At 37.8% G+C, this 12,500-nt stretch overlaps 1 protein-coding gene across 2 annotated transcripts in view; it reads right to left on the minus strand.

The window, feature by feature from the left end:
• spag1b (sperm associated antigen 1b) overlaps positions 1-12,500 on the minus strand; it is a 46,552-nt gene that overhangs the window by 15,734 nt on the left and 18,318 nt on the right. For both annotated transcript variants that reach the window (XM_081388350.1, XM_081388349.1), the window contains 3 exons: positions 12,153-12,260; positions 11,397-11,470; positions 6,821-6,915 (listed from right to left, as the gene is read on the minus strand). In XM_081388350.1, coding sequence (XP_081244476.1) covers positions 6,821-6,915; positions 11,397-11,470; positions 12,153-12,260 — 277 coding nt within the window. The remainder of the gene's footprint in view (positions 1-6,820; positions 6,916-11,396; positions 11,471-12,152; positions 12,261-12,500) is intronic.

A 12,500-nucleotide genomic window follows, 5' to 3' on the forward strand; every position in this document is an offset into this window, starting at 1 on the left:
GTCTGTCTGTCTGTCTGTCTGTCTGACTCACTGTCTGTCTGTCTGTCTGTCTGTCTGACTCACTATCTGTCTGTCTGTCTGTCAAATTTCAAATTCAAATTAGCTTTATTGGCATGACTTGTACAGTATTGCCAAAGCATTGGCCATTACATAGGCAATGAACAAATAATCAATAAAATTAATCAGTAAACAAATGCATGAATACATTTATACAGAAAAATAAATAAATAAATAAATAAATAAATAAATAAATAAATAAAAGAAATCCGTAACAAAAAAATAAATAAAAATAAAATAAAATAAAATAATAATAATACAATTATTAAAATAAATATACAATTATTTATCCACTGGTTCCACTGGTTGTCCTCATTTCATGGCATGAAAAGACATATTTTGCAGCAATTATCTCACATTTGGGCATTTCTCCCAGTACATATGGGAGTTTCTGTGTGTCTGATATGGATTCGAATTCAGGGTATATTTGGGAAATGTTTGCAAAGTGTTTTTGTCTTAGTGTATTATATTTGGGGCATGAGGTTAGAAAGTGCAGCTCTGTCTCTAGCTGTCCCCTGTCACACTGGGAGCAGAGTCTCTCCTCCTGTGGGAGCCAGCTCTGTCTGTGGCGACCCTTCTCTATGGCCAGGCTGTGTTCACTCAGTCTGTACATTGTCAAAATTTTTCTTAGTTTAGGGCATTTTATTGTACTCAGGTAATTTGCCAGTGTGAATTCTCTTTTTAGGGTCAGATAACATTGTACTTTACTTTGTGTTTTGGTCGTTTCTTTCCAGTATTCAATATATTTTTCTTTCTGCTTGTTGATAATGTGGTGTGGTCTGCTTGAGCTGGCGTTGCTGTCCTGAGGCTGTTGGGTAGTTGTTACTGCAGAGAGCCTCAGGACCAGCTGGCTGAGGGGACTCTTTTCGGGTTTCAGCTCCTGGTATGTTAGGGCTTTGTGATGATATGTCTGGGGGTTAACTGATTTTAAGTGATTGTAAAATTTAATTGATCTTTTTTGTATTTTTAGTAAGAGGGGGTATTATGGGGCGCCGTTTGTAAAGCGGCTCACGCTGAAAATAACAGCAACATTTTGTCACATTTAGCTTCAAACAATGTTTAAAAAACTGGTATGAATTTTTGACGGTCACTTTTTACCACATTTACAATAATATTTGTCAACTTAGAGATATTTTAAATAGTTAAATCTAAATATTAAATGTTACACCTAAATGTTAAATGTTAAATCTAAATGCTAAATCTAAATCTAAATGTTAAATCTAAATCTAAATGTTAAATATAAATATAAATCTAAATGTTAAATCTAAATGTTAAATGTTAAATCTAAATCTAAATGTTAAATCTAATTATTACATGGCTTGGCTGAATTCCAATATAGAATGCGGTCTGTTATTTCTTTATAACAGACCGCTGCGAAGTATAACAGACCGTTGCCATGAAAAACAGCGCGTTGCTATGGACGCGGAACGGACTATTTTCTTTAGCGGAAGCAATACAATCGTTTTTAAATCAATAACCCCTTTTTAAATCAATAATTCGCGGCAAATTATTTATTTATTTTGTAGGTAGCCATGTAATAAGCGGGATAATGTATAGTGAGCCGGTTGTTATAGTGAATAACAACCCCTTCAGGCTGATTCAAGATCCCTCCGCTTCGCGTCGGGATCCCGTTCAGCCTGTCGGGGTTGTTATTCACTATAACAATCGGCTCACTATACATTATCCCTTACATATTAAATCTAAATCTAAATGTTAAATCTAAATCTAAATGTTAAATCTAAATGTTAAATCTAAATGTTAAATCTAAATCTAAATCTAAATGTTGAATCTAAATATAAATGTTAAATCTAAATGTTAAATCTAAATCTAAATCTAAATGTTGAATCTAAATCTAAATGTTAAATCTAAATCTAAATGTTGAATCTAAATGTTTGGGTTGAAACTAAATATTTAACTAATATGCAAATTCAAAATGCCGGTAACAGGAAGTGCCAAAATAAAAGCTCGAGGTGGTCAGTGTGTGTTTATAGCATGGTTTATAGTGTCAAATAACGAATAAAAACCATCTCATCCGAGGAAATGGACTCTTGGACATAGATTATCGTGATAATAACTACCTAAAATAATAAACACGTTTGGAGAAACTGTATTTGAAGAGTTGGCTAGTGTCACTTTTATGAAAAGTGCGGGACTTATGACCTGTAGCCATAATAGCCAGCCACTAGGGGTCTCACTTTGACTGAATGTCATGTCATTACTCTCATCACGATACTCTACAGTTTCTCCAAACGTGTTTATTATTTTAGGAAGTTATTATCGTTATATTATAGTTATTATTATGAGATGGTTTTTATTCATTATTTGACACTATAAACCATGCTATAAACACACACTGACCACCTCGAGCTTTTATTTTGCCACTTCCGGCATTTTGAATTTGCATATTAGTTAAATATTTAGTTTCACCCAAAACATTTAGATTCAACATTTAGATTTAGATTCAACATTTAGATTTAGATTTAGATTTAACATTTAGATTTAACATTTAGATTTAGATTTAACATTTAGATTTAACATTTAGATTTAGATTTAATATTTAGATTTAACATTTAGATTTAGATTTAACATTTAACATTTAGATTTAACATTTAGATTTAGATTTAATATTTAGATTTAACATTTAGATTTAACATTTAGATTTAGATTTAATATTTAGATTTAACATTTAGATTTAGATTTAACATTTAACATTTAGATTTAACATTTAGATTTAGATTTAACATTTAGATTTAGATTTAACATTTAGATTTAGATTTAGCATTTAGATTTAATATTTAACATTTAGGTGTAACATTTAATATTTAGATTTAACTATTTAAAATATCTCTAAGTTGACAAATATTGTTGTAAATGTGGTAAAAAGTGACCATCAAAAATTCATACCAGTTTTTTTAACATTGTTTGAAGCTAAATGTGACAAAATGTTGCTGTTATTTTCAGCGTGAGCCGCTTTACAAACGGCGCCCCATAGGGTATTGGCCGAGCTCTGCTCTGCACAGGTTATTTGGTGTTTTTCTCTGCACCTGTAGGATGCTCTTACAGAACTCAGTATGGAAAGATTCTATGATTGTTTTGTCCCATTTGTCAAATTCATTATTAAGTTTTGGCCCCCAAATTTCACTACCATATAGAATTATTGGTTCTAGTACAAATTGGAAAATTTTTAGCCAGATTTCGATTGGAATATAGATTTTAATGTTTCTTTTTATTGCATAGAAAGCTCTCCTTGCTTTGTCCCTCAGATCATCACAGCCATGTTGAGGTTCCCTGTGTATGTAATGTTGAGGCCAAGGTAAGTGTAGTTTTTTGTGTGTTGTAATTTAATGGTGTCTAAATAGAAATTGTGTGTAACCTGATTTCTGTATTGTTTCTGGAAGATCATTATCTTAGTCTTTACTGTGTTTACTGTCAGGGCCCAGGTCTGACAGAATCTCTGCAGGAGGTTAAGGTGCTGCTGCAAGCCTTCTTTAGTAGGTGAGAGCAACACTAATGCCTCGTTTCCACTGAGCAGTACGGTACGGTTCGGGTCTGTTAACCATGATCTGGCTAGCGTTTCCACTGCCAACAGTACCCTTACTTGATAGGCATGGTGTTTCGATCGACGTCATTTTCGCGCGAAGAAGAACATAGTAAACTACAATGGATGACATGCAGCAGATCTTATTCTTGCTCCTCGACATGTTTGTCACAAGAAGACAAGCGCCGACATTAGGCTTTTCTCAATATCAAGTACGCAAAGTTTGTACTTGCCATGTGCGACTCCTACATGCAAATGGTACAGCGCGTTCTTAAAAGCGTCGCTGATACACCGGTTATCTCGGTTACTCTGTCTGTACATTTTAAGCAACAATAAAACGAAATATGTTATAAAACACCACTCTGCCTCTTTTCGTTTTCATTTAAATAAATTAAACATTATAGGGACACAAATGTGGTTCATGCGCAACGCATATTGATTATTCACTGCACGTTATACGTTATTCTATTTATAACGAAACGAAATTTAAAACACAACCCTAACGTTACCTCTTTTCGTTTAAAAAAATAAATAAAATAAACATATTCCAGGCAATATATGCATTTGTACAAATGTTGCAATAAACATCAGTGATAATCTTGTAATAAAAAATGACAAGAAACCATATTTCTTTTTGTAAAATTTCAGTTTTATCAATAATAGCCTATATAAAAGTTTAAGTAAAGTACAAGAAGCTATACAATAAGAAATAAAGCAAACAATTCAGTCAAATATCCAAATGCAGCGCTCTAACATTACAAGTAGTTAAACACAAATAACGTTAATATAAAACTAAACTTAGCCCTCAGCCAAAACGATTGACAGGGAACTCATTATATATTCACGAGACCAAAGATCGCCCGTTAGGTCTACACAAAACGAATTATAGCTTATGTTTAACCACTACCGTCGGAGTCCGCGACGAACGCCGAAGCAAGGCTCATCCAGCCGGGAAACATGAGCGCCGAGCGCCCGCTGAACGCATGGATCTCACAACCGGGAAAAAAAAAATCATCTTTATAAATAAACCACAGATTTGAGCTTTAAACAACTACATTCTCGCCTGAAAAACTCTTAAAATGACATTTCGTGATACAGTAACAGTAGTATTATATTAAACTGTATATTAAAAAATGGCGCTTCTTATGTTGTCATTCCTCTTGTAGCACGTGCAAGTGACGATTCTCTGTCAACCAATCAACGTCCTGCAGTGAGTCTAGCTCCACCTTTTAGTACCGTTCCACTGTGCTAGGTACCCCGATGGAAGGGTACCTAAAAAGTGGTACGGTACGGTTCGGCATTTTGGTACCATTCACAACTTTTGATAGTGGAAACGCAAATAAATGCGTACCGTTCCGTACCGTACCGTACCGTACCGCTCAGTGGAAACGAGGCATAAGTCATCTGCATACAGCAAAGCTCTGATCTCGGTGTTGTTCAGGGTGAGGCCAGGTGCCGTGGAACTCTCTAATTGGTTTGCTAATTCATTGATATATAGATTAAAGAGAATTGGACTGAGATTGCACCCCTGCCTCACTCCCCGGCCCTGGGAGAAGAATGCTGTTTGTTTGTTACCAATCTTTATGGCACATTCACTTTTTGTATACATGTTCTTAATCAAATCATATGTTTTTCCTCCAATGCCACTTTCGAGTAGTCTATAGAAGAGGCCCTCGTGCCAGATGGAATCAAAGGCTTTTTGGAAGTCAACAAAACAGGCATATACCTTTCTTTTCTTAATGTTTAATTCTTGATCAATTAGAGTCTGGACTGTAAATATATGGTCAGTTGTGCGGCAATTTGGCAAAAAACCAATTTGACATTTATGCAGAATATTGTGGTCATCAAGAAAGTTGACAAGTCGTTTATTAATGATGTTGCAGAATATTTTTCCCAGGTTACTGGATACACATATTCCTCTGTAGTTATTTGGGTCATATTTATCTCCGGATTTATGAATTGGGGTTATTAAACCTTTGCTCCAGATGTCTGGAAAAGTTCCAGTTGATAGAATAGTATTGAATAGTTTTAGTATAGCCAATCTGATTTTATGATCTGAGTATTTGATCATTTCGTTGAGGATTCCATCTACACCACAAGCCTTTTTTCCTTTCAGGGACTGGATGACTTCTGTTAATTCTTGTTCTGTTACAGGGTAATCTAGAGGGTTTTGGTTGTTTTTTATCACCGCCTCCAGAGTTTTCCATTTTGTGAGTATCTTGTACTGATCATCATTTTTTGTAATATTACTGTATAATTCACTAAAGTGATTAATCCAAGTATTTCCATCTTGAATCGCCAATTCATCTTGCTGGGTTTTGTTTAGGTTGTTCCATTTCTCCCAGAACTGGTTGGACTCTAAAGATTCCTCAATTTCACAGAGTTGCTTTTTGTTGTGTTGTTCTTTTTTAGTTTTTAGGGTGTACTTGTATTGTTTCAGAGTGGCCTCATATTTACAGCGTATACTGTGGTTATCTGGGTTCCTATGCTTTTCATTTGATAATTTCCTTAAAGTTTTCCTTAGGTTTTTGCATTCAGTGTCAAACCATTTGTTATTGTTCATTTGTTGAGGTTTTGGTTTGGAGGCTTTCAAATTAGACAAAGAAGCCAAATGATGAAATATTGAATTGATTTTGTCCACAGCTGAATTTACACCAGAATTATTTTGGGGAAATGTTTCAGTTAGAAATAAATTAGTTAAATCATATATGTTTTGATTTTCCAGTGCCTTTTGGTACGCCCCCATGCTGTCTGGGGTCCATCTGTATGAGTATGTGCTGTTAAACAGTTCACAGGCACTAGGGGCTCCAGACTTAGACTGGGCCCTCTGTCTGTCTCTGTCTGTCTGTCTGTCTGTCTGTCTGACTCTCTGTCTGTCTGTCTGACTGACTCTGTCTGTCTGACTGACTCTGTCTGTCTGACTGACTCTCTGTCTGTCTGTCTGTCTCTGTCTGTCTGTCTGACTGTCTGACTCTGTCTGTCTGTCTGACTCTGTCTGTCTGTCTGACTCTGTCTGTCTGTCTGACTCTGTCTGTCTGTCTGACTCTGTCTGTCTGTCTGACTCTGTCTGTCTGTCTGTCTGACTCTGTCTGACTCTGTCTGTCTGTCTGTCTGTCTGTCTGTCTCTCTGTCTGTCTGTCTGTCATGAGTGTTCGAAGTGTCATTATTGTTGTTGTAGCACAAGTGACACTCAGCAGCTTTAAGGTTTGTTGGATGACCTCTGACCTGTGCTGTTTGTCTGTTTGACTGTAGGCAGCTCTGGGCGGATGGTGTTTGTGCGGCTCTCGTCTATCTTAGTGCACTCAGCCTCCACATCAAACCTGCAGCGACAGAACACACCCTTACACAGAAATTATTACTAACCCAACCGTCTACTACAGTATCGAATCAGGCAGTGCATTGTAGTCTCCCTGAGGAACATTTTTATTCTTTCATGCAATAGGAGAGGAAGAATTGTCTAAACTCATTAAATCATCTTAATCGACAACATGTATGTTAGACCCTATAGAGCTGGTAAGTCCCGCCCATCCGTTAAACCCCACTGGACCTCTAGGTTGAAAAACCGTCAATGCAAGTGAATGGGAGAAAATAATTATTTTCTGGTCCCGTTTGAATTGTGCCATGAATGTGAACATATGTTGTCTGTGAATTTTTTATATAATTTTTCATGTTACGAGTTTGACAGTATATGGTATGATTCTTCGGCTAGCAGTTGTGGAAAAGACATAACGAGAAAGACTACATGTCGCCTATGTGACGTCACCCCATAAAGTTGACTTACCCGTGGTTTTCACCAACTTCAACGATTTTGTCCTCTCCCTGAAAGAAGGCGGTGAAGTGCACCAAAGACACAGCCATGTTTAGCGGGATCCGTGAGCTAGTGTCCGTGTGCGAGTGGTGTTGACGTTTCAAACGCGTCGAAAGCAGCGAAGAGTTGTAGTCCACAAAGTCTAACTGTATCAAACTTCTACCCACTAAATTGTAGCATTCTTTACACGAAAAGTTATATAAAAAATTCACAGACAACATATGTTCACATTCATGGCACAATTCAAACGGGACCAGAAAATAATTATTTTCTCCCATTCACTTGCATTGACAATTTTTCAACCTAGAGGTCCAGTGGGGTTTAACGGAAGGGGCGGGACTTACCAGCTCTATACTGACTAAGCTACTGAAAGAGATGCTTCCAGAGGTCATAGATCCTCTTCTTAATATCAATTCATCTCTGTCACTAGGTACCAAAATACGTACCAAAAACTTTTAAGCTGGCTATGATTAAACCGATAGTTAAAAAACGCAACTTGATCCTACAGAATTAGTCAATTACAGGCCGATCTCGAATCTACCTTTCCTGTCAAAGATATTAGAAAAGGCAGTATCCTCACAACTGTGTTCCTTTCTAGAAAGAAATGATATCTGAGAGGATTTCCAGTCAGGATTTAGACCGTACCATAGTACCGAGACAGCTCTCGTTAGAGTCACACATGATTTGCTCTTATCATCCGATCGTGGTTGTGTCTCGCTATTAGTGTTACTCGATCTTAGTGCTGCATTTGACACCATTGACCACAACACTCTTTTAAATAGACTAGAAAATTATGTTGCCATTAGTGGAATTGCACTAGCATGGTTTAAATCACACTTATCTGACCGTTATCAGTTTGTAGCAGTAAATGAAGAGATGTCTCATCTATCACAAGTTCAGTATGGCGTACCACAAGGCTCAGTACTAGGACCGTTCACTCTGTACATGCTACACACACACAAACACACACTTACACTCACACACACTCTGTAAATGCTACCCTTACACACACTCACACACACACTCTGTACATGCTACCCTTACACACACACACACACTCACACACACACACACACACACACACACACACACACACACACACACACACTCTGTACATGCTACCCTTACACACACTCACTCACACACACACACACACACAGTACATGCTACCCTTGGGAGATATCATTAGGAAGCATGGCATTAGTTTTCATCGACATGACAGCCATTGGCACTGATCCTCAGCAAACTCATCTCCATACCGGCGTGACTCTGATCTTCAACCAGATAGAACTGGATAATATTCTGATTGTTCTAATACAATCTGACCTCTGACCTGTAATGCCTGAATCATAATCACACACTGTTGGTTCGTTGGCCAGAGGAGAACTGAGCGACTGAGTCTGGTCTATTCTCCATTCTGTCACTGATGGAGTTTTGGTTCCTTCACTGTCGCCTTTGTCTTTTGGCTGCTTAGTTGAGGACATTTAATAATCAGCAATATTATTGCTCTCCTGCACTGACACCATTATATGAGACCTGAGCTGGAGGATGACATCACGGTTTTCTCCAGAGCCGCTATATATATAAATGAACTAAATTAATAACTTTTTTACAACAGAAATGAAGCATCACTGAACTTACTTAAGCTGGACTGTGATGCTATTTTCTTCTGGACACAAACTCTGTTGCATTATTTTCCTGTTATTAACTACTTTCTAGGGCTGTATTCTCCCAGTCGATTAGTCGATTATTTGGTCGATACATTCTGGCTCGACCAAAATTCTGATTGGTCGATTTTTTGCCGCGTTCATTTCATTAGTTTTGTCGCGTTCATTTACCGGTAATCAGTTTTGCCGCGTTCATTTCATCAGATGGAAAGCACCAATTGCTAATGGGGGTGTTTTCAGAGCACCCCTGTTTCACAGGTAACAGTCTGTCTTCAGAACACCCCCCTTGTTTTCACTTCTTTTGGATTAGCCCAACTCACCGGAGAAGACGGACAGATTGAAGAAAGTAGGCTACTAGACGGTTTGCTGAATATTACTTGATCTGGTTTGTTTAATAAATATTTTTTTTATTAAAGTGGACGTGCCTTTTGTGTTTAAGAGTAAAAGCTTTAAGTTAATAGTCTATTCGTGTCTCAGCCGCGAAGCTGAGCTCCTATGTTCAGCCCATAGACTGTAAAAAATAGGTTCAGCCTCACTCTGTGCGAGCTGCATATGACAGAATACATATGACAGAAACAATTGTCTAAATTATGTTGCATATTCCTCAAAAGTTCTTGTCATGATATCACTAGTTGACAACATAGTACTATTTTCGGAAATCATAGGCTATGATATTGCGCAGGTGCACGTGATGCAACGCTGTCAGAGCCGACAGCCGACAGACTCGTGTGTCAGACTCATTTCAGTGCAAATTAATTACGTCAAAAACGATTTAATACTGCAAATAGCCTACTAGTTTTTTATGTTTATTTATAATTCATTTAGGCGGACAACAAGGCTACCAAGTAGCCTACTGTGCACAGTGCGCAGCTAATTAATTTAAAGGGCACCTATTATGCCCCTTTTTAGAAGATGTAATATTGGTCTTGGGTGTCCACAGAATGCATTTGTGAAGTTTCAGCACAAAATACGCCACAGTTAATTTATTATAACCATTTGAAAATGTCATTTTTGGGGCCTGTTTTAAAAAGAGCTGTTTTGGCGTCTACCACTTTAAATGTAAATGAGCTGCATATCCCCGCCCTGCTGCTGGACCCAGATGATGAAGAGAGTCCGGCACAGAATAAATACGAAAGAGAATGGACTAAACGTCTCGGAATGGTTATTTGATACATTTCTGTACTTACAAAGTTTTAATCGCGTCCCTTTTGGATGTGCAACACACACACACACACACACGAACTGTGATAACGTTCGCGCAATTTTTTGAAACTACACACACACACACTACTGTGAAGTACAAACAAATTTTTTTATTTATTTCTTAAGGGGAGGGAGATAGACGTTTATATAGCCTACTGTCTATGGAGATAGAGCAGACCTTAATTTATTTACATTTGTAAATGCTGCAAAAAAATGCCTACGTGACATAAAACTGTCTGACGTTGTTTGTTGAGACATCCTATGACGAGTTGACGACGACAATAAATAGCTTTAGACACATTTGTTGTTGAACTTGCTGACATCGATTGAAATGACTATTTGCTCAAAAATCATAAAATACACTTACTTTTTCTGGAGGTGACGTTGGATCGCGAACTGTAGGCAACGATCCACACTCTAGGATTAACTTTGACCCTCGTTCACTAAACAGTCAGTCAGAAAATGAATCTCGTATTTAGGAAGTTTAAGTGGTGCCTTTTCTTCATAAATAAAATCCATCCGCTGCGTTTTCAGTGGCTCTGATGTCAGTGAAGACTAGTATGTCCATTCTTACATCCCACAACACACTTCTTAGGAGACATTACCGGCTGTCGCTGAGGATGCAGATCACCGAGGGCGGGGTCTATGCCAAAACCAGATGTCAATCAAATCACGTGGGTGGGGCTTAGCTCATTTCTACGTCACTGTGAGGGAAATCTAGAACAGGGCGTTCTGAGACAGTGCTTATGATTTATTGAGATAGTAAAAAAACTACTGGGTGGATTTTTATCATTCTAGGGTGGTTTTGCTCACACACTGCCAACACACATTTATGTTCAAACACCATGTAAAAGTGAATTTTGCATAATAGGTGCCCTTTAAAGTTTTTTTTCTAACGTCATTTAGTCGATTTTAGTCGATTTTTAGTCGAAAACTTCATGACTTCAGTCGACCAAGATTTTCTTTGGTTGAGTACAGCCCTACTACTTTCCTATTATTAACTACACTGTTATGCATACGCACACACTGCTACACACACACACTCACTCACTCACTCACTCACTCACTCACTCACTCACTCACTCACTCACACACAGTTCCACACACACAGTTACACACTGACCTGTCCCAGTCTCTGTATGGACGTGGTCCGCGGGGCGATTTCACGGTCTTCACTGTCTGTCCGCTGACGCTTCTCTACAGGAATGTTAGAGCAGATGGGAAAGTTAGATGGGAACATTAGATGGGAAAGTTAGATGGGAAAGTTAGATGGGAATGTTGGATGGGAATGTTGGATGGGAATGTTGGATGGGAATGTTGGATGGGAATGTTTGGTGGGAATGTTTGGTGGGAAGTTAGGTGGGAAAGTTAGATGGGAATGTTAGGTGGGAAAGTTAGATGGGAATGTTAGATGGGAATGTTAGATGGGAATGTTAGATGGGAATGTTAGATGGGAAAGTTAGATGGGAAAGTTAGATGGGGAAAGTTAGATGGGAATGTTAGATGGGAATGTTAGGTGTGAAAGTTAGATAGAAAGTTAGATGGGAATGTTAGATGGGAAAGTTAGATGGGAATGTTGGATGGGAAAGTTAGATGGGAATGTTGGATGGGAAAGTTAGATGGGAAAGTTAGATGGGAAAGTTAGATGGGAAAGTTAGATGGGAAAGTTAGATGGGAAAGTTAGATGGGAATGTTAGACGGAATGTTAGACGGGAAAGTTAGATGGGAATTTTAGATGGGAAAGTTAGATGGGAATGTTAGACGGGAAAGTTAGATGGGAATTTTAGATGGGAATGTTAGATGGGAATGTTAGATGGGAAAGTTAGATGGGAAAGGGTTCATGATTGAGTCTGAGAGCTGCAGATGTAAGAACCTTTACCTGAAGAGGCCCGTCTGAGGAACGAACTGGCGGAAGGTTTTCAGCGTCACAGAATATGGGGCTTCGCTTCAGCGCTGCTTCATCTGATCTGATGCTTCTCTCCCACATCTGTGAAATACACGACAAAATTCAGATCAGTGTGAGAATTTATTAAAAATCATAATTATGAATGTAATGTACCTTCTTTAAAGGATGTTGTGATAGCACAACATTCTTTAAAATATTTTTTTTTTTAATAAAAAATTATGTTTAAATTTTCCTTTTCAGATAAATATTCTTGTTTAAATAATACTTAAAAAGTGAAGCAAAGATCAGTGATGTTCTACAGTGTGTGCTAAAGCATCAAAC

This window comes from Scardinius erythrophthalmus (assembly GCF_964197995.2).
Source record: "Scardinius erythrophthalmus genome assembly, chromosome: 16".
Taxonomy (NCBI): domain Eukaryota; kingdom Metazoa; phylum Chordata; class Actinopteri; order Cypriniformes; family Leuciscidae; genus Scardinius; species Scardinius erythrophthalmus.